This window comes from Cordyceps militaris (assembly GCF_000225605.1).
Source record: "Cordyceps militaris CM01 unplaced genomic scaffold CCM_S00010, whole genome shotgun sequence".
Classification (NCBI taxonomy): domain Eukaryota; kingdom Fungi; phylum Ascomycota; class Sordariomycetes; order Hypocreales; family Cordycipitaceae; genus Cordyceps; species Cordyceps militaris.
Window position 1 is genome coordinate 46,721 of NW_006271978.1, and position 21,493 is coordinate 68,213.

Below are 21,493 nucleotides of genomic sequence, written 5' to 3' on the forward strand. Positions count from 1 at the left end.
GCGCCCGCTCCTCGCGCCCACGCGCTGCAGCTCGATGTCCGCCGCGCGGCCGCCCGCGACCGCCATCCGGTCGGCTACGCCGGCCGCGGCGGCGCCGGCAACGCCTATGCGTACGGCGCCGACGACGACGCCAGCCTGCTGAGCGGCAGCTCGGGCGCGAGCAGCGTCGCCGACAGGGCCCGGGGGTGGGCGGCGCGCGTCAGCGGCAGCTTTGCTCGCTCGTGATGGGCGAGCCTGGAAACAGATGCATTTTCAAAAGCGCGATACCCCTCTTTTGGGATGGGAAAGAGCGTCTTGTTGCTTTATGACGGGCCATGATGGCTCCTTTTGGGATTTTCTTGGGCTTTTCTCATGTACAAAACCATGTACGACTGGGTGGCATTGGACATGTTACACAACCTCTCCCATTATTGTTTTCTCCTTGTTTCAGCATACGGCGTTTGGGGGGCTCGGGAAAAAAAAGTCTGACTTGCATTTACACATTTACGCCCACAAACTCAGGGCATGGACACTGCGAGTGGAGTCGTGCTCCTGTAGCACGCAAAACGCACCAACGCCTTCGCCATTTCCCATACATGCTCAACACGTACCTAAATACACACACGATATCAATAATACTATTCCTCAATGGCATCATTCTAGCCAAAAGAACAAACCGTCCACTCTTTTTCTTTTCCTCACCGTGACTACCAACACACCTAACCATTCTCTTCGTCACCAACTCATCGTCACATTTGTAAACAGTCACTCATAGACGCAACCTCATCGTACAACTCAGGGTATCGTATTAATCTTCCTCGCCAAAAAAAAGTGACCCTCCCTCTCTCGTCCCACCACAAGCTCTCTAAATGTACATTGATATCCGCTGTCCAAATACATGCTGTTCCATGCACTGTTTAGGCCTTTTTATAGCGTCCCCTCACAACAGAGTGAAGCACTCTGCTTCATGTAAACTTGGTGTGAATAATGTCCGGGTTCTCATGCCAGTCGTCGATGCTCACCCACATCTGCTTCCCGTCAGTACAGTCTCTGCAAAAAACAACACCCACAACATGCATACCTTGCGAAACGTGCTCAAACCAGCCAGAATGCTGCCGCCGATCCACGTCGAGTACTTGCGCTCCGGCGGCGCGAAAATCTTGATGCGCATGTCCTTGACCGCCAGCTTCTGCAGCTCCGTAAGCAGCCGGTCGCCGAAGCCCTTGGTCAGCGTGCTGCCGCCCGACAGCACAATGTTGCTGTACAGCGACTTGCGCAGGTCCAGGTCCGTCCGGTTGATGGCGTCCACCACAATCTGGTGCACGCCAGGGTACTCGAGCCCGATGATTTCGGGGTCAAAAAGAATCTCCGGCGCCCGGAACCGCTCCGCCCCAATCTGTCTTTTGTCAGTGCCTTGTCCAATATTTCACCCACCCTTGCATGTCGCCGTACCTTGAGCTTGTGCCCATCGGGCAGTGTATATTCCGCATACTTGGAGTCGTTGGCCTTGACGCCCAGCCACTCGCGCTCCTCTTTTCGCGGGTCCGGCGCGATATACGACACCGTCTCCTTGATGATCCGCACAACCTCCTTCTCTGCGCTCGTGTGGAAGACGTAGCCGCTCTTGCGCAGCAGCGTCTGCAGGTACTCGGTCACGTCGCGGCCCGCCACGTCAATGCGGCGAATGCTGCTCGGCATCGCGAACCCCTCGTAGACAGGCACCGCGTGCGACACCCCGTCGCCCGCGTCCAGCACGATGCCCGTCGTGCGCCCGCTCGCGTACAGCGACAGCACCGCCTGGATCGACGTGTGCAGCGCCGGCACGTTGAACGTCTCGAATAGGATCTGCGCCGCCGTGTCGCGGTTGCTTCGGGGGTTCAGAGGCGGTTCGGTGAGGAGGACCGGGTGCTGCTTCTTGTTAGCCGTCTTCCATCAACTCGGGCACCATTGCACATACCTCTTCGCTCAACGTCTTGAGCCCCTCGCCGTACACGTACTCCCATATCCGCTCCATGTCGTCCCAGTCCGTCACGATGCCGTGCTCCAGCGGGTAGTGAATCTTGAGCAGACCCCGCAGCTCCGTCGCCGCCTTTTGCCCGATAAACACGTCGCCCTCGAGCGCGCCGGCCAGCACACGCAGGTGCTTGGGTCGCCCGACCCACGAGGGGAACACGCACTTGGGCAGGTCTTCGCCCGCAAAGCCCGCCCGTATCGTGCCCGAGCCATTGTCCAGCACAATGGGTGCGTTGTGTAAAATTTCCGTCATCTTGCCGTCGTTTCTGTCGTGCGACGGACGCCAGGTTTCTCGACCGCTTCGCTAGGGGATGCCAACAGAGCTAGTACTGAGAGCGTATCCCGCCTCTTCGGGGCTTTACCGCCCACTTACAGCAAACAGCTGTATATGAGTTGTCGTTGTATGGTCGCAAATGCCAACTCGTCGCAATCTATTTTCAGGGGGTTCGTGGCGCTCAAATTTGGTGTTTTTTTCCAGGAATTGTCTCGTCTCTTGATCAACCGTGGCCTATTGCATACCAGGGAGCTTCCCACCCCAAGAGCCACTCACGTTGGTGTTGGGCCTATTGGCTCACAGCGCCCCCCCTTCAGGAGGTCTTGCATGTCACATCACGTGCAGCTCTCCCCCGATGGCTCGCCTCAGGCACGAACCACTTAAAGTTGACTCGCGTCGCTGCGCGTCTCTCCCTCGCTGGACCGCGTCGACGACGTGCCGCCAGCAATTCGCACAGCTTCCATCTCAAAAGCCTGCAGCAAGCCCAAAGGAGCAATTGATGCCGGGTGGACTGGTCTCTTGGATTGGGCAACAACTCCCACCAGCATATTTCTTTTGCCAGTATCCCCTCATTTTTACCCCAGCAGCTCCCAGCTACGCGCAATTGCTCTATTCCACGCCTCACCACCATCCCCATATTGCCTGCCATAACCCTGCCCAGCGACAAGATGGTCAAGGCCCCTCCGCCGCCAGCTCCCACTGGCCCGGGCATCTACAGTGCCACATACAGCGGTGTGAGTACTATTTGGACTTATCTGACGGTGCTTCGTGACTCGTTCTCTGGCCTCAGATGCCTTGCATCTTTCTATCAGCCAAGTGACGCCTGCGCCAAGCATTGCTAACCGCATATCCAGGTCCCCGTCTACGAATATCAATTTGGACTTGAACTGAAGGAGCATGTCATGCGAAGGAGGCATGACGAATGGATCAACGCTACACATATACTAAAGGCCGCAGGCTTCGACAAGCCCGCGCGCACAAGAATCCTGGAGCGCGACGTTCAGAAGGATGTACACGAAAAGATCCAGGGCGGTTACGGCAAATATCAAGGTCAGTCCCATACAGATGACACCACAACCCCAGCTCACACAAAATAGGAACCTGGATTCCCCTCGAAAGTGGCGAGGCTCTCGCCCAGCGACATAGTATTTACGACCGCTTGCGACCCATCTTCGAATATGTCCCCGGCAATGAGAGCCCTCCTCCCGCGCCTCGGCATGCCAGCAAACCCAAGGCACCCAAAGTGAAACCCCCGCTGCCAAAAATGGGGTGCCAGTAAGCCGGACAAATCGCTCCTGCGTGCGCCGGCTGATGTCACAGGCACCGTCCCAATGCGCGATGATTTTGAGAATATCGATGCCATGATGGGCGAAGACGACACGCCCGATAATCTCACTATAGCCTCGGCATCGCACATGGCCGACGAGGATCGCTATGACTTGGCTCAGATGTCCACTGGCAATAGAAAGCGCAAGAGGGAGGACCCGCAAGATGTCACAGACCAACAGCATGGCATGTATGGCGACGAACTCTTGGACTACTTCTTGCTCTCCAGGAATGAGCAGCCAGCAGTGAAGCCCGATCCCCCGATCAACTTTCAGCCAAACTGGCTCATTGACGCCGAAAATCACACCGCTCTCCACTGGGCCTGCGCGATGGGCGACGTCGACGTCGTCAGACAGCTCAAAAAGTTCAACGCCGGCATTGCAGTCAAGAACATTCGCGGGGAGACTCCGTTCATGCGATGCGTTAATTTTACCAACTGCTACGAGAAGCAGACATTCCCTGCCGTCATGCAAGAGCTCCTCGAAACTGTTGAGGCGCGGGACAATGCTGGATGCACCATTATTCACCACGCCGCCGTCATGAAGAATGGCCGCGTTTTCAGCCCATCATGCTCACGCTACTACCTGGACATTATTCTCAACCGTCTGCAGGAGACCATGGAGCATAGCGCTTTCCAGCAGTTGCTCGATGTCCAGGATAGTGACGGCAACACCGCCCTCCATCTAGCCACCCAAAGAAATGCCCGCAAGTGTATTCGCGCCTTGCTGGGCCGTAATGCATCCTCTGATATTCCCAACCACGAAGGCGTTCGAGCCGAGGACATGATCGCGGAGCTGAATGCTTCCAAGAAGGAGCGTGGCCCACAACGCTCCTCGTCGCCATATGCTCCCGACTCTCAACGACACGCGTCTTTCAAGGACGTATTCGCCGACAAGCCGTCCAAAAAGGTTCCCCAGCAGTTCCAGTCTGCTGCGGCCACTACAGTGCAGTCCCGCATCTCGCCTCTGATCCTAGAAAAGTTCCAAGACTTGGCCAAGAGCTACGACGAAGAGTGGCACGAAAAGAATGTGGCCGAGACAGAAGCCCAGCGCATCCTCAGCAACACGCAGACAGAGCTGCACGCCGCCCACCAACAAATCGCCGATCTCGAGACGCAGCTCGAGCCCGACGACGTCGCCACCAAGATCATGAACGAGGCCAACCTCGCCAAGCACCAGGTGCTGTCGCTCATCACCCACCAGAACCGGCTGTATATTGCGCAGGCCGTCGACGGCGAGCTGAGCCGCTTCAACGGCACCGCCGGCCAGGACGAGTCGTACGACGAACGCCTCAGTCTGGCGCGCCAGCTCAGCCACATGCTCACGGAGCAGCGCATGGCCGAGACCGAGTACGTCGACGCCCTCAGCATGGTCGGCGTCGGCGACAAGATTGAAAAGTACCGCAAGCTGCTCAAGCGCTGCCTCGACCCCAAGGACGGCGAGAGCTTTGACAATAACATCGACAGCATTATTGAGCTCATGGAGGAGGAGCGCGATCTGCAAGACCGAGACGGCTCGACGGCGGGGCCGGAGCCCATAGACATGGGCGTCGTCATATGAAATTGATGTGGCGTCAAAAAACACTGTCTTTTGTCTTGCCATTCCTCTTGTTTCTTTTCTATATACCAGCAGACGCGATTCTATTATGTAATGACTCCGTTGTCTCTATTCTGTTTTCCCGTGTTGGATTTTCTAACTATTTTTTTTGTTTTTGCTTCGGCGGCGTTCAAGGACAAAACACACAACTATTGGGAAAGGCGCTGAATGTGGCGTAATGGAATGGGTTGGTATCATGATTCCTGTGGTTCGTAGTTTTCTTTTCTTTTTTTACCTTTCCAATTATATCAATTACTGTCAAATCGATACGCCCACCCGTTCGTCCGTAATAAATGAGATCTTTCTTCACGTCAAACAAAAAAAAAGGAATCATGAAATGACTGCTCATATCGCTCGGCCGCGACTCGTGCGTTCGGCGATGGGAATAAAATTCGCTCGCGCCGTCGTACCACTGTGGAGGCTTCCTACGGCGAAATTTGAGGGTGAGCTGCCATCGAACGACCACCCCCCCCTAGCATATCCCGATAGCATATCCCGATAGACGGCTTACCAGAAGCGTTCAAGATTCCGTCAGCCTTGCGTAGATTACATATAGATTACAAACTGCCCAGATGGAACCAGCGCAGCGCACGGGCGGCGGATATCCCGAGAAGCGGCTTACAGCCACAATACCCGAAGGGGTTATTACGGCTGCATTACGGGGGACGGCTTGTTTCAACACTAAGAAAAACGTGGCAACAGTAGCAAAAAGTGGTTATTTATCTACTTGTGCAAGGAATATCTAGATCCTCCTCATCTGTCAGCCAATGGTGAACGTGCCAACCGGCTTGCCCAGCAGATCTAGCAAGAGGTTGATGACGTAGCTAGGGATGTGCTTGCTGCCGCGGATATCAAAGTAGCCAGAGGCGACCGTCTCGCGGTGACAGCCACTAGGTTGCGCCTCGCCGTTCATGACAGCACGCAAAAAGTCCACAGCGCGCCCGGCGCCCGCGACGGCCATGCCGCCGTGGTTGGCGGTCAGGTCCCGGTAGTATTGCAGGGAAGGGGCGCCATGGGCGCAGTAGTAGTCGACGAGCGCGTCCGTGTCCGCCACCGGCGAAAGATCGTCGGCGACGCCCTTGTAGATGAAGACGGGCACGTCGGGCATGCCGCGGCCGCCCAGATTGTTGTCCTGCAGCAGGCGGCGCACGTCGGGCCGTGCCAGCAGCGCGGTGGCATTGTCAAAGCTCGCCAGCACGTCTTGGAACAACCAGTCAGCGGCGGTGGGCACGATGCACTGGGTGCGTGTGCGCTCAAACTTGTTCTTGTACTCGGGACGGAGGTGGCTGTCCACGAGTGCCTGGAGCGCGGGGAATTCGCTGCACAGGGCCATGATGCCGCTAACGATGATGCCGGCGTAGGGGCCCTTGTTGCAGGTCGTAATGACGTTTTGAATGTCGGGTGCGAGGCCACCCAGGGCCGCGCCGACAATCGTGGTCAGCTCAGGCGCGTACTGGGCGCGCAGCTCCAGCGCGGCCGTGGACGTGATGCCGCCGCCCGAGTAGCCCCAGAGGGCAATGGTGGGGGTACTTTCGATGCCCGAGAAGTGGCCGGAGCGGGTTGCTGCGCGGATGCCGTCGAGAATGGCATGGGCGGCGTTGGCACGGGCCAGCCAGGCGGCGCGGGGCCCCTGGTGGTCGGGTGCGACCACGACCCAACCTTGCTGCAGGGCGGCATCTATGAGCGCGAGCTCGGCCTCAGTGAGGATGGTGCCAAACAGCTTGCTCTGGGAGCCGAGCTGCAGCGCGTACGAAGGTGCGCAGTCGAGGTAGGCGGCGTCCTCGGCGACCTGGTAGGACAGCAGCTTGCTCATGTTGGCGTTGTGAGGGACCATGATGCTAAGGACTGTTGCCGTGTCGGCGCCGACGCTGTCGACCGTCTTGTACAGCGCCTGGTACTCGCCTTGGAGGTTGAGCGGCTTGATGCCCAGCGCTGAGATGGGATGCGGCGTCGTTCGCCATCGGAGAATGTCCCCGTTTTGCACTGCGGCAAGCTCGGCGGCAGGGGGCACTGTGTAGAACTCGTCTTGGCTGGGAAGCAAAGGGCCAAGACCACGTACCCCAGCAGCCCGGCCGAGGGTCGTCAACGTGGTGAGGATGAAGTAAAGACTAAACATGTTCAATGAAGGTGTTGATGGTTAACGGAACAGTTCTGTACCTTTGCTTCATGGAAAGCGAAAGGAGCAAAATTAAGCCAGAGACTCATCCTGACCACGGAGGTGACATGCGGGCAGCTGCTGGTCAAATACCCGGAAGGAATACTGATAGCTAGTTGCAAAGTTACCCTCGCACGTCTATCGAATGGCAGGGGCAACCCGTGCTTATGGAAGCATCCCAGTCAAAAACGCGGCAGTTCGTCGATGTTGGGCGGGAGGGTGAAGATGTCCGGCAGAGAGTAGCCTCGGGACAACGGCCTGGCGGCACTAAACTGCCCAGGAGCCGCGACCACTAGCTGACGGCAGGACAAACCGGATCTGCAAGTGCAGGGCACGATGAAGATGGACCTGGAGGGACTTCGTTGAGTCTCTTTAACAGCCAAAGAAGCGCGACAATATGATGTAGTGCGACCCGAACTGTCAAGTTGAATGTCGGCAGTTTAGCTGTTGGGGTGTTTCCTCGCCGGGATTGCGGGCCGGGCTCCCGCCTGCGGCAATGAATGCCCCCAAATGGATATTGCTTGCTTGCCCGTTAATAGGACCTGCTATTTGATCCGGGCTCGGGGCAGGGTAGCTGTTAGGTAGTGAAACATGACACCATTCTTGTTGTCAATTGCCGAGAACGTGGTAGTCTAGGCCAGCGAGTTAGAGGAGCGCTCGAATGTCGTTTGCCGTTGGCAGAGCAGCGGAGCATGCCTCGGCTATATGCCCCGGCTGCGGGCTGCACTGTCTGACTACCTACCTACCTATCGATGGATGAAACACGACAAAGACAAAATCATGCAAATTGTGAACATGAGGCGGGATGTACCGACACATCGATGGGTTCCACGCGGATTACCCGATCATAACGCGGCAAGGGGGGCAAAGACGGACACGCATAGTCTTCGGCTCGGGAGGAACAATGGGTCATATGCCGCAGTAACTAGATTGCGCGTTGTTTTTTTATCAGTTGGTGAATGGAGACGCAGTTGACCAAGCTGGCGGTTGGCGGTTGGCTGTCGATGCGGCGGCTGGCGGCTGGCAGAACAAACAGAGAGCAAGAACAATGGTGGTCAATGCGCATCCACTACGAACTCCTCGGTCCAACGGACCCTGGTATGGACGTCCCCTTTCATTTCCACTAACTTGCTGCTTACTTGTACATTTATAATATTACCAGCATTTCCATCATATATCAGCAATGACGCATTTCGCTACCATGTTGTTGCGTCACAGAATTAAGCTTTGGCAATACGGTGCCAAGGACCGCTGCTCGCCTCAGTCTCCATTGTTCTTCTAGAAGGCGCTCGAGCCAGGTGTAATTTTTCACCATTGGTGTGAGACAGGATGCTTTGCTCTGTCTCTGTCACCATCCATGTGGAAAAGGCAGTGGACTAAAGGTTATATCCAAATTGCAATCATCCATCGTTTCATTGTGTCTTTTACTTACTAATCATTTCTCGCCGCAAACAGTTGCTCTTCCTGGCCGCGCTACCTACCAAGACAGACGAGTCCAGCGAGACTCTAAATTCTCACCCCCGCCAGAGCTGTCGACTCAGCTGGTCAGGGTTGGGTGGCGTCGGCGATCTGTGGGACTAGCTCCTGCCGACGCAAGTGATGGGCTTCGTTTTACCGATTTCAGTTGCCAACCATCGAAGCCGCCAACTGCGGGAGGCTGCCCGGAGGCGCATTGAAGACCATCAGGGCGTGTGCACACGGACTTATTGTTCCTGCTGGTCAACTGCTTCCCTCTGCTAGCTAGCCTCAACGTGCGCTAGCTGCGCGCCCAGCAAGGTATATCGACAGGCTTCATCCGACCAGCTCTGCTCTCGATCTTCACCCTACCCGAGGCATTTCGGCCGCCGTCCAACGAGCGCGCCTGGAATAATAAAGCTGTCAGCACACCGCTGCCCTGCTGAACCCGCCGGGGTGCGATCCGAACGTGCCTCGCAACCTGCAGGTGCAGACGGGCGCTCAATAGTGCGCGACAGCCTCCGTACTCAGTCCAGGACGGACCACAGCATATGTACCAGCACCAGTACGCAGATTTCACACACAGCAGGGGCAAACCTAGCTGATAAGGAGGCGAGAAATGTACGACTGCATTCTTGGGCTTCACTCGTGACTTTGGCACCCGCCTCAAGCGACCAGTGACAGCGACTTGTTCCAGCATGGCCACCCCACTCAGCGTCATTTTCAGCTACCGTCTTCGCTGCAGGTCGCGCCACGCACACACGACCCGAGCCTGGCTGGGCAAAGTTTTGGCTCGCAGCTTGATCATCGGCCAGTTTGCAGCTACCTTGTCTCTCTCTGCATGCTTGTCAAATCAAGCCACCGCAAAACACTGCATCAGGGTGCATGCTCTCGCGTGACGGAAAGCCTAACTACTTGCGATACGCCCACCACGGTTAAGCCCTATTGCTCCGGCTCCGGAGATCGAATCTGCATTAATTAACCCCAATATCTATCTCTTCCCATTATGCTGGCTGCATGTGCGAGCGCAAAGTTGTGTCATTTTCAAACGTCTCGTCACATCTTCACACTGCATGGATAATCCATGACGCCAAGGCGATGACAAGCTTGGTCGTATCATGTATGGGCTGCACTTCGCTAAGAGAAACCTGCATGATGGGCCATGAGTACTCATCGCGACATTACACTCGCTTGCCTTGACCAGCCAAAGCCAACACCGGCCGGCCAGCAGACCAGTCGCAGACGAGTCGAGTCTTAAAAAACGGGACCTACGATTGAGTGAATGCAATTGTGCGTGCGGAATTGCGAGGAGCGGCATGACGGCCGATCCGCCCTCGCGTGGTCCGGACACAAATCGGGCCACAACGTGCCTGCAAGTCGAGCTAAAAAGCTTTGCACGCAGCTGTTGAGATATCCATATCCCAGCCGCCGGCTGAATCTCCGGAAACGCAGGTGCAGCCAACATCAACCCCCATCACGCCCCGAGTTTGGCAAGGTACTGACTGCTACATACAAACATGGCTTGCCGCCTTTGTTGTCGCCGCGGACAACTTGTGACAAGACATTGACTTGGGGGGCCGATGAGCTACCTATGGTATTCTTAGTATCATTAACTAGTGCCTGTGCCCGCAAAACGGAACACATGGCGAAACTGGCGAAACTCGTCTGCCCCTCGCTCCACAAGGCTGCGCGACTTGCCCTAAAGCGATTGGTCGATGGGCTCTAGGCTGTGGTCGGTCGAGGTCTTGACAGGGTCGGTGGCTCTACCGCTTGTTCACTTCAGCTGAACTCGCCACCCATCGTAAATTTTCAACGGTCTGGCGCGAATGACATTGGTCGTTGTTTCTTTTCCCGGATCCTCAACCGCCAGGGATGGGAGTGCATATGGATGGTGGAAATCGTATCCGTACTCCGTACCGCAGCATGCAAAAGCAAGGTCAGAACCCGGCCCCCCACGATTGCTACCCAACAGCGAGATATGAGCCTCTCTGCTACGCAGCGCATCCGCCGTTGAGTTGCGAGTCGCGACTGGGCCGATTTCCAAGACGGACTGTAGCTCACCATCCGAGTCAGCTGCCCATTTTGCAGCGAGAGCCCGCCGCCTGCACCACCTCGACGACATCCGCCGCTGAAAACAGGGATGCTCTCCTGCACCTGGTCCCAATCCTCACCCTGCTAGTTAGCGGAGAAGCTCTGTTCCAAGCGACAGCTCAGGCCCAAACCCAAAAATTCATAAGCTGCTCTCTTATTATTGCTGGAATAGCAGGAACAGTCGTGTACCGCCACTGCCCGCCACCAGTCTCACACTGTCACACATCTGGCCTGACCCGCCACCAGTCTGGACAGATTGTGCTGGCCAGTGGCCGCAGGCTAGCAAACTAACTGCTCAGTTCTCCTAACCTTAGCCTCCGGTCACTCCAGCGCGCTGCTGAACAGTGGCTCCGAAAGTTGTTACTGCCACCCCACCTTGGTGACCAGTTGCCAACCGTGTGTTGCTGGCTCAGCTGAACCCCTTTGCCTTTGATTCGAATTGAGTGTTAGCGCGCCGCGCCATGCCCTCAAGTGCGGAATGGTTTGGTTGCAAGATTCATGTAGCTCCATTTCTGTCAAATCGCCCAAAACCATGCTGCCCTTTGGAGCCGCCCATGCAAGATATATATTCCTGTAGCACCCCATGCGTGGAGCCCTGTCTCGAAATATCGACTCTGTCCTTTGCGAACGGCTACCTTTTGATCGGACTGGAATACCATCAACCCGGTTTATACACCACCGACTTGGCCCCGCGACTTCTACGAGTACGACGATTTGTCACCACATACATACCGGCTCGACAACAAAAGACGGGACGTCTTACAACTTTGGCCCGACTCTCATCTCGGACAGACTCATTCACTCATTTCTTCAGCTTCACAAGCAAAACTCAGTCAACCAGGACGACGTGGCCGAGTCACCAAGGCTTCGGTCTAGGCGCAGCCAGCGGATCCGCATCTCAGCACAACACCCCACCATCGAAACTGCTTCGCCCAACGCAGTGTCAGACTTACAGGCCATCGCTGCGACACTACCCCTGCGGTTCCTTGCAGCTGGACTCTGCTAGGCATTTGTGCATACCCCGGCCCAGCGTTGGTTTCCAGAAATAGCTTGGCGTAGTTCATGATGGCTGCGACAAATCCCGGCGACTTACACGGCCAGACATCAGCCAGCCGGCCGTTGTTTTTTAACTCGGCGCAGCCCACCATGACAGCTATTCAAACTGGCCTCGCCGTCTTGTGCTTCTTACTAGTTGTACGATTCTGCCTGCAGCGCTGCGTTTCTTGGCGACACATGTCCAGAGCGCGCTGCTCCTCCCACACGCAAGAAACGCAAGAGCAGGCGCAGCCGCCTTTGCCTATACTGGACGGCAAAATGGGCACAATGCCCCGTTCCTACTGCGACCCCGACTCTACGGAGCAGCGCGGCAGCGCCGACGATTCTGATGGTTCGAAGCCTTTTGCTGCACACCGCGCATTGCCCGGACGCCAGCAAAGACGTTTTCTCACTAGGCTGCGACCTGCCCCTCCGCTGACACCGCCCGAGCTCAGCAGTACCATCTTTGCCTGCGATGAGGATGTCGACGGTTTTATCAGCCAACCCAACCCGGACTACATGTCGGCTACTTCGTCGACTCCCTTTCAACCTTTGCAACCTACTCCAGATGCTCACTCTTACATGAGCTCGGTTACTATGGGAGCTCCCCTGCCTGACGGCGAGGATGGTGCATCACGCCAGGCTTTTGGTCCTGGCTCATTTCACTTGAGCCCGGTGCTTCCACCACCGCCTCCCGGGTCGCAAAGTCAAATCCGAGCCCACGATGACGATACACCGCATCGCAACGTGGGAGTCCGAGGCGAAATCATTTCTGTTGTCAACGAAGCCGGCCACGGCTGGACTCGCCACACACGCGTCTACGGTGGCGGAGTATGTCGAGCCTGTGCAGCATCGGGTGGGCACGAGGGTGGATTTTACGGTGCGACAGTGACGCCCGAGGAGATGAGATATTGATTGCATTTGGCGGAGGCAAATACCTGGGGAAGAAGCTTTTCCTGGAACCCCGTTGTTGCGACAGTTACGGGATCGCCGTGGCACGGTCGCAACTGTGCGCATGGCAGGGGAGCGAAGAGCATGAAAGCAAATCATGGCGTTTTGTTTGGGCTTAAAAAAAATAGCCACGGGACTATTTTATGATGATGAAAACTTTTTTTAATTTTTTTCAAACAAGATTGATTATATGGCAAGAGACGGCGGCATTGGGTTGGTAGCACCATGCATTACAAGGGCTCGGCGACGAACTTTTTCCAAGCGCTTTACTAACGATACACCCCCATTTAAGTACATACTTTTGTCTGCAATATGCAGTTTCCTACTGTTCAAAAAACATTTACCAACTTATCTTGTGTATTTCCAGCACGTATAAGGCAAACCGTTGGTGGCGCCCGTAGGAGCTGCCGATGTGGAATGCCGTGAGGCTGTGTGGCTGCACCGAGCCACGCAAGACTTGAGGCTGAGATGGCCGGATGTACGATCTTGGGATGAAGAAGTACGCCCCGGGGCGGGCATGTCTTGCATCGGAGCTTTTTTTCCCAGAGTTATGTACTGACAGGGTCACTTGATGCGATGAAGAGCGCAGGGGTTGGGGAGACTAGCTGTACTTGGGCATATTTTGCATGGCAAAAAAGTGAAGTGTATTAAATACGATTCCACAGCAGGGAAGAGGCCAGTCTTTTTTTATATAACTAGTCGTCGTACTTTCGTGAACATGCATCAGCAGTCACGCTATTCCTGGAGAGGCGAGTGCCGAGACGCTTACGAGGCCGTCGTAATTCTAATCGTTAGCACATGAGTCGCAGCCCGAGAAAAGAGAGAGAGGGCGGGAACGGAAAAGTGCCAATAATCGATTAAAAAAACCTTTGGAAGTCTAACAAGCTGAGTGGCCTATCCGTTTTTACCATTGCCGGTTTGGTCGTGCGTCACATCGGGCTCACATCTAGTGCGCCCACGAAAGGGCGGCTTCGATCGATGACAGGCGTGGCGGCGTGTTGTGTGCGCCGCAAAACGCAAAGCTATCCAATCATTTTCATTGCTCAAGTAGATGATTTATGATGGTGGTGGTGGTGTGTTGCGCGCGGGATCGGGCGGCGAGTGAATGAGCCGGGGGCGGATTTGGATGCGCAAAGCTGAAAATGGAACAGGGGCAGGCGAAAATGAGGTTGTGTGGATGATGGGAGCTTCAGCCCTTGCGCACGCGAGGCAGGCTTCGGCAGTTGGTTATATCGATGGCGAGAGGAACTGTTGACGAGGACTAGGCTCGTGTTTTCTTGAGTTGACGGGTAGGCAAAGCCTACCGGGTGGGAGGACTAGTGGAAAACATCTATCGAGGTCTCTCGCTGCGGCATTCGAATGTCGGGGCTTTTGGTTGCTCTATGGATGTAAATAGACGTTTTGTGATAGGTCTTTGTCGAGTTCAAGGCAAATGTTCTAGCCAAAAGAACGCTGTGCTGATGCCCACAACTGACTACATTCTAACAACTAGCTGTTCAACTCGATGAAAAGCCTCTTGGGCAGAAAAGCAGGCGTCTTACTTTCCGAGTCTCCCCATCCCACTGCGACTTGATATTTCCGGACAAGCGGTGCCTAAATCAGCAAGGTTGCGGCCCCTTGTTCCCTCTTCTGCCCAGCCGGGCAGTCTGGCGCTGCCCGGCTGAAAACGTATTGAGCGACGACCCGGGACTCATCCGCCAGGGTCGCGTACCGGACCGGGCTCTGCAAGTTCGGCCGGCATGGAGGCTGCTGGGCCAAGGACGTTCGCTTGCAAAGACTGGCGCCGAGACCCCATTTTCCCTCTCCGGCCCGGCCTCCGGAAGCCAATGCGGGCACAGCTACCAGCATCACACACACACGGGGCAGGGCAGACCATAGGTGTATACCGGGCGTGGGAGCTTGTCATGGTATCATGGGGTGGCTCTGACCGCGGACCTGTCGCCTGTGTCCAAGTAGCTCGTCTCGCCGGCGAAAAGAACGATGGACCTCTACCGATCCTGCGTATCGAATAACCAACTAGATGCAACAAGGAAGCTCTGAGCCGCGCGCTGGCCGTGTTGATGCCGATACCTCGCGGCCAACAGCATTCGCCAGGCACCAGCAGTCGGCTCAATATGGTACACGTGTCGAGTTGGAGTCCGGGTCCTGTTCTCTTCTTCCCTGTATCCCCTTTCTTAGCGAGAAACGTACATATGAACCATTCCGGACGGGGGGGCACGTAGGGCACATCATGAACCTTGCTCTCTCCACGTTCAGATGCAAGTCAGTCCTGACTCCCCGACTTGCCGTTCTGGACGCTCGTGAAGATTATCCAACTCAACCCCGACCCCCCCGAGACTCAGCCCCTGAATATTGCTGGATGGTAAGCTAAGTAGCCGGAGAGGTTTCTGGCATTTCACGCAGAAGTAGAGGGCGGGTGCGGAAAGCCTACAGCAAAGCCAGTCATCAGACCCTTCTCGGGTGTTAGATTGGCTTGTCCATGGCGTCAGTAGGAAGTGTATGAAAGTCTAGGAGAGCAAGTCACCGCGATGTAGACCAATACTCTCCCCCGATGGAGCTTCTTCCTTCCATTTGCATACGTATTGCGGCTTACTAACGTCTTGTCTCGCCTTCGGTCACTCACAAGTGCTTGCTTAAGATCGGCCACCTCGAGCCCGAGGCACTGCACCACAGGACGCAGTCCGGTTCTGTATAAACACATGCAAATGCCTAAAACGGCGCGCTCTTCACGGTGACACCGCGGCCGAAGTGCACGGCTGCCTCCCCCCCCCACCCCGGCTGCGGCGATCCGGCATGAAACGGCGGAGGGGGGGTGGTCGGGGACGCAGTCTGTACTCCAAGCTGAGCGGTCTTTGCAGCGTGGATGTGGCGCAAGGTATAAGAGTAACTTGTGGAACTAGTTTCAGAGACACAGTTTACAGGCCAGCAGACAAAGGGGAGAACGTTCGTGGATGGCTGGCTGGCTGACTGTGTTGCGTGAGGATTATGCACGACCAGGTGATGCCCAACCTCGACATCACACAACATATGTTTGTCATTGTTGCTTCCCAGACGCGGGTATTTGGAAACCGCGACCAACAAAGCCGACCCTTCCCTTTCTCTACGCAAGCCCGACCAAAAAAGAAACAAAGAAAAAAAGGGTCGTTGCGAGAAGCTTACCAAGCTCTTTGGTATGGCGTATCTCGTTTCAGACTACAGATGATATAGCCTCGAAGAATAATAAGCAAAAATGGTCCCGGGTGGGCGGGCCGGACCCGCGACGATGCGGACGTTCGGATGTTGCGAATAGAGTCCATTCCTTCCAAATTTGCCGTCCGTCATAGTAGTCGAGCGACATTGATATGGAGTTGGTGACTCTGGTCGTGGCCGAGTGACCGGTGTACTCTGCTTTTCATGTCGGAGTGAGTACAGAGAGTCTTTTTCTTACAGTCATATCAAAGATCCATTGGTCAGCCCTGTTTATTGGCTTGCTTTGAGATATATGTCGATTGCTCTCCTGGTGCTTTTGGTCTCGTTTTCGTGTTTCTAGATGCATGTTGTGAGCTCCGGCCTCCATTTTCGGCCGTAATAAATGTGTCCCAAACATTGCCATTGTTTCGGCATGCAGCACAAATATTCGTCATATGTCACACGTACACGTGCAAGATATATTCAAGACCGCCCATATCCGCACTTGATCACTGTGTCTACCAATTTGTAGGTAGGGAGGTGGCGGGCGGACTTTTCTCTCCGGTAGCTTGCTGTGATGATACCACTACAGACGAGCTTTACAGTTTGACTTTCTTGCAGCTTAGGTCATGCAGACTCGAATGATATTTAGCTTTGCCTATGCGGGCATTGCTCCGTCGCAAGACCAGTCGACTCGTGCGGGACGCGGGGGAGTCATGGCACAGCTGAGAACCATGACCATGTCCATGTCGTGCATGTCCATTGTCGCCCAGCATCCACGATTAGTTAGACAAGCTGGCAACAGGGCCTAGCATGGACCAATGCCCTGCGAGTGGGCAAGCCTCTAACTAGGGATGGTGGCAGTTGAGGGAGGTTTGGCAGAGGGAGGTGTGACAGCCATCCTAGTCTTTAGGTCGTGATTGGTCGCAGTATGACAGCTGTAAGCGCCCGATGGGAGCCCACACGGGATGGATTGTGATAGGTGGTACAACCCTCCTGTTCTTGGAGGCTAGCGGGCAGGCGGGAGGCGGGATGGCGGGGTGCTGGGATGGGAGGAACAGGTTATCGCAACCGCGGCGTAACCCAACCTGCTGCCTGCTTGCCTGGTTGTGCACAGGAGTACAAGGGCGAAATACCGACACATGTGGCTGGTTCCGTTGAGCAGGCAAAGGTAGAGAGTAATAAGGCCGAGAAACAAGGTATGCGTAAAGCAGTGAACATTGCAGAATCTCAAGGGTCGCTGAGATGATGCGATAGCGAGCAGTGTACATGATGCATAAAATGGTGGTGTTATAAACGTGAATCGTGCATGCCGGTAGTTAGGGCTTGAGACTGCATAATGCTGTGTGTGAGGATCTACACAACGTGGGCAATACAAAGAAGAGCCACTGGCGCCGAGACGCAGTAAGACTCGGCTGGCGGCATCGAGGAAAAGGCATCGAATTGTGTGTTCCTTGTATGATGCGCATCGCTGTGCGAGCAGCGACCTGGGAAAATACGCTCGAGTACGTCTCCCCTCGTCGTTCCGGCAAGGGTCTCAATGAGACACGGCCAGGACAATGGTGACAATGCCGCGGGGCTTGGCGGGAAGGAGACGACATGTCTCAGCCCGGATCGCGAGTCCATGCGGGCGCATTTGCTGAGAGTTGTATCCGTAGTTGTGTGTTGTTTGCGCACAATTATTATGCCGGGAGGGCGACGATAGAAGGGTCGAAAAAGCAAAAGCCAGGGTGGCGGCTCGCGTGTTGCCAAATTGACCTGGGAGATGGTGGCAGGTGGATATGGCAAGGGGGGCGAGATATATTTAGCAGGGCCTAGCGCAGACGGGAAATGAAAGGGCCTGTAGCAAGGGCTGAAAAGGCCGTGGGTTGACTTGCTCGTGCACCAGTTGTCGATTTATCGATATGTACTCGAAGCGAGGCTGGCTTGTGGCTCAACTGGGGAGCATTGTGTAGCATCATACTGATAGAGCATCGTGGGATACGAATCTTGGCGGGGGTCTTGTTGTTCGAGACTGTGTCCAGACTGGTAGTGGTACTCGGTAGTTACGTACGAATTACTGTATATTCACATGGCGTTGTTCGTGTGGCTCCAGCGGCAGTAGAGCGGCTCGGGCCCTGGAAGCACTCCAGTGGAATGGTGCTGTTGCGGAGTCCTCGGTCGCCAACGGGCCACCTGACACGGTCGGGGGCTGCGACGCACCTCGGGCTGAGGAATGTTGGCCGCGGACTTGCGCCGTTGCTTTGGCTGGCTCACAAGTCATGATTGTCTTGCTTGACTCTGAGCGGAGAGCTCGCGAGCAGCCAAAGCGTCGTAGCCTTGTCGAGGGGCAAGGCGACAAGGGCAGTGCCGCAGGGATGGGTCGAGTGGCAGCCAGAGGTTGGTGTGGCGAGCATGAAACATGGGCTGCGTGGGGACGCGACGATCCTTGGCTGCATCATGTTTTGGATGAAGGCGATGCTCTAAGCATTGTCTGAGATGCTGCTCCTTGAGTCTTTTGACAGAGTCGGGATCAAAGGGATTCTTGCATAAGATGAATTCGGAATTTGTATTCCGCGCTTGTCTAGAGAGTGAAGATGACGCTGTCTCGGGGTTTGTGTCGATAAGACTATCCGGTATGTGATCGATGATTGCTGCGCTGAGTCGTAGGCAAGACTGAATGCGGCTGAACTGGACGAGAACCAAGACACGACGTTGCGGGAGGGAGGGGAGAGTGCAGCACTTCGTTTGCACAATAATTATTATGGTGTCAGGTGGCGGTTTGTCCCGCCAGCTGGCAAGACAAACGGAAGGTGAGGTGCAGGGTAAGTCGATGGGGAGACCCCTAGAGAATACGCAACGCCAGTAGGCGCAAAGGCGTTGCGCGGAAAACAGGCGCCTAACCCTAGTCGGGCCGTTGGAAAGTAAACAAGGCAAGTCGCAGCGGCCGGAAGCCGAATACATTAGGGTTGCGGGCTACATGAACGAGAAACCTGAAGCAGTGTGCGACGTGTGACTAGAGGAGAGAAGCATGAACTGGTGAACAGATGGTACGGGCAGACCGAGTTGGGGCGATGGGGCAGGAAGTGCAGTAGAAGGCAAGGAGAAGAATCAAGTTCATGCATGAGACTCGGCAGTGAGATAGATTATGCAGAGAAGAAACAATGCGTTCGATGTGGTGATGAACAAGTGGGTGGAAGCGGCATATGAAAAACTGGTTGAGGCCAAATAATACAAGGAGGATCACAAGAAAAAAGCGTCACGAGGCAGCAGAGGCGATCCACCGAAGTGCAGGACGACTGAACCCTGACCTGACGCCTGAGCAGAGATGCAGAAATGCAGAAATGCAGAAATGCAGAAATGCAGAGGATGGAGACAAGTCTGCAATGCTAACAAATAAGAGTAAATAATGAACCAATTAGATAATGACTCGTCTCGTTGGGCTGAATTGTCAAGATGGCCACACCGGACGAGAATAACTACAACAACTGACTGCAGGCGAATGCGGTTTTCCTTGTACCAGAACAGCAACCGGTAGCGCGCCCCACTGCGCCCCTGAGCGAAGCCTACCCTAAAAAAATTAGTTAGCGCTGCCAGTAGCATTGGCAGTATCCGTACTTGGTACGAATAGAACAAGACGAAAAAAAGGGACCCTTGTAGCGGTGAATGGGTGATGAGTGAATGAGTGGGCTAGCGCTTGCTGGCTGCACGTCATTTTTTTAGTTTTATTTTTCACCAACCCTCCATCCGTCCATCGGGCAGCGAGCCAGTCAACCAGTCAAGTGTCAAAGCAGCGCATCTTGGAGAGAGCCAGGGCCGCCTAAAAGCTGGTCCGGCGTTGCTATTGGCTGGTCCGGCGCCGTCAGCCTCCCCGCACTCTTGCCCTGGCGGCGGTCTTTAGTGGCCAGACTTGGCTGCCAGATGGTTGCCAGGGTCTGGGTACAAGGTTAATAAGGGCGCATCGGGAGGAGGGCAAGCCCGTGGAACATACTGGGTATATTTCGGAAAATAGACGAGACTATCAGAATACTCAGTCTAATCAAACTACAAATTACCGGATGAAGAAAACAATCACACCATAACTATGGACAATATAGTTGTCGTCAACATGCCTGCCCGACTGTCTGCCCTATCCGCCAACCGTTACAAATTACAGCGTTGGGACCTGAGCTACTAAGAACCCATTCACTCTAACAGGTAGTACTCTGTGCCTGCCAGCAAATACCCGTACCTGGGCCCCTTTTGTGTGCTGGCCCGGCCAACCCCAGTGGGTTCCTGGGTTTTTTTTTGTTTTTCCCCCTGGCAGTTCTTTTTCTTCTTTCCACAGATGTGTTCAGCGATACCCACTGTAATTACAGCGCATTTAGTCCTCGCACAGCGCCCACACCCTCTGTCGCACGGCGCATCATCCACTGTAAACCACTGTGACATTTGGCCCCCCCCGGGGCAGTGGTATTGGATCCGCCCCCCCGGCTCGTCCTTATTATTCGCCTCGCCTCCTCCTCTTCTCCTCTTCTCCTGCTTCTTTCTCTTCTTCAACCATCCTTCTCCCCTTCACCACCCATCCGACCTTCCCCCTTCTCCTCCACCTTCTTTCTCCCCTCCCCTTCTCCCAATATACCCCTCTGTCCGCAGCCCCCTCTCTGTTCGTTCGAGCTTCGTTTTCGACTACATAGTCTTTTCGTCCTTTCCTCGCAAAACCAAGATCCCCAAAATCTAGTCACTTACTCCTGCGCGCTCCCGCTTTTGCCGCACATTCACGCGCCTCGACTCACAATCACCACCACTCAGCTCGCCACCACAATTTGAACAGAGCTTCACTCGCCTTCCGCCTCCCGACTCTCGACTTGGATTTTTCTTTTCAAAAATAAAAAGGATTCGTCTTCATCTGTATTTTATTCCAACGCCGTCCACAATATTCGCTCCGTTTGTTGGTTCTACCTCGATCTCTTCCATCTCGCCACCAACGCCTCGGCCTCGGACATCCCCATCGCGTCTCGATATATTGTCCATTCGCATTGCCGACTCTCTGCCTGCTTCCGACTTGCTTCCTCAACCACCTGCAGCCGCTTGCCTGTCTGTCCGCGTCCTGGAACTGTCCGCTACCACGTCGCCACGTTGTTCCTCCAACTACCACAAACGCCATCCACGCACACGGCGTCCCCTCATACTTAATTTCCTGCATAGCTCCCTGTGAGATACAGTTGACTGTGCCATATTTGTGGCTCATCTACTCTTCGTCGGTTCAATAATTTTCTCGTCTTCTTCTATCGCCCCCCGGAACTCCCCGACATTATTTCGCTTCACCACAGCGTCTCTATTTCTACCGCCCTTTTTTCCTTTTTTTTCTTGGATTTTGCATCCCAGCATCGACGCTTTTCGAACCTCGACGCCTGCCATTGTTTCGTTCGACTCTGTTACAAAACTACATCCGTCATCTTTTCGGCCCGAGATATAATTTGACTTCCCGCC

General features: G+C 55.1%; 5 protein-coding genes across 5 annotated transcripts in view; 2 read left to right on the forward strand and 3 right to left on the reverse strand.

Moving 5' to 3' along the window:
• Positions 1-389, reverse strand: part of CCM_09594 (uncharacterized protein) — a gene marked incomplete at both ends in the record, with an annotated part of 1,154 nt that extends 765 nt beyond the window's left edge. The window contains 2 exons of the mRNA XM_006674727.1: positions 22-234; positions 363-389. Coding sequence (XP_006674790.1) covers positions 22-234; positions 363-389 — 240 coding nt within the window. The remainder of the gene's footprint in view (positions 1-21; positions 235-362) is intronic.
• A 555-nt stretch (positions 390-944) lies between these two features.
• On the reverse strand, positions 945-2,245 carry CCM_09595 (actin-like protein (Centractin); the record flags this gene model as incomplete). The annotated part of the gene is made up of 4 exons (XM_006674728.1): positions 945-1,007; positions 1,061-1,375; positions 1,414-1,887; positions 1,937-2,245. 4 exons carry the CDS (start codon positions 2,243-2,245, stop codon positions 945-947), a joined length of 1,161 nt encoding a protein of 386 aa, XP_006674791.1.
• Positions 2,246-2,934: 689 nt separating this feature from the next.
• Positions 2,935-5,151, forward strand: CCM_09596 (APSES transcription factor, putative; the record flags this gene model as incomplete). The annotated part of the gene is made up of 4 exons (XM_006674729.1): positions 2,935-3,000; positions 3,121-3,316; positions 3,364-3,509; positions 3,547-5,151. The coding sequence occupies 4 exons, from the start codon at positions 2,935-2,937 to the stop codon at positions 5,149-5,151; spliced, it is 2,013 nt and encodes a 670-aa protein (XP_006674792.1).
• Positions 5,152-5,947: 796 nt separating this feature from the next.
• On the reverse strand, positions 5,948-7,303 carry CCM_09597 (secretory lipase; the record flags this gene model as incomplete). Its single annotated transcript, XM_006674730.1, has 1 exon — positions 5,948-7,303. One exon carries the CDS (start codon positions 7,301-7,303, stop codon positions 5,948-5,950), a length of 1,356 nt encoding a protein of 451 aa, XP_006674793.1.
• Positions 7,304-11,953: 4,650 nt separating this feature from the next.
• CCM_09598 (uncharacterized protein) lies at positions 11,954-12,838 on the forward strand (the record flags this gene model as incomplete). Its single annotated transcript, XM_006674731.1, has 1 exon — positions 11,954-12,838. One exon carries the CDS (start codon positions 11,954-11,956, stop codon positions 12,836-12,838), a length of 885 nt encoding a protein of 294 aa, XP_006674794.1.
• Between the last annotated feature and the right edge of the window lie 8,655 nt (positions 12,839-21,493).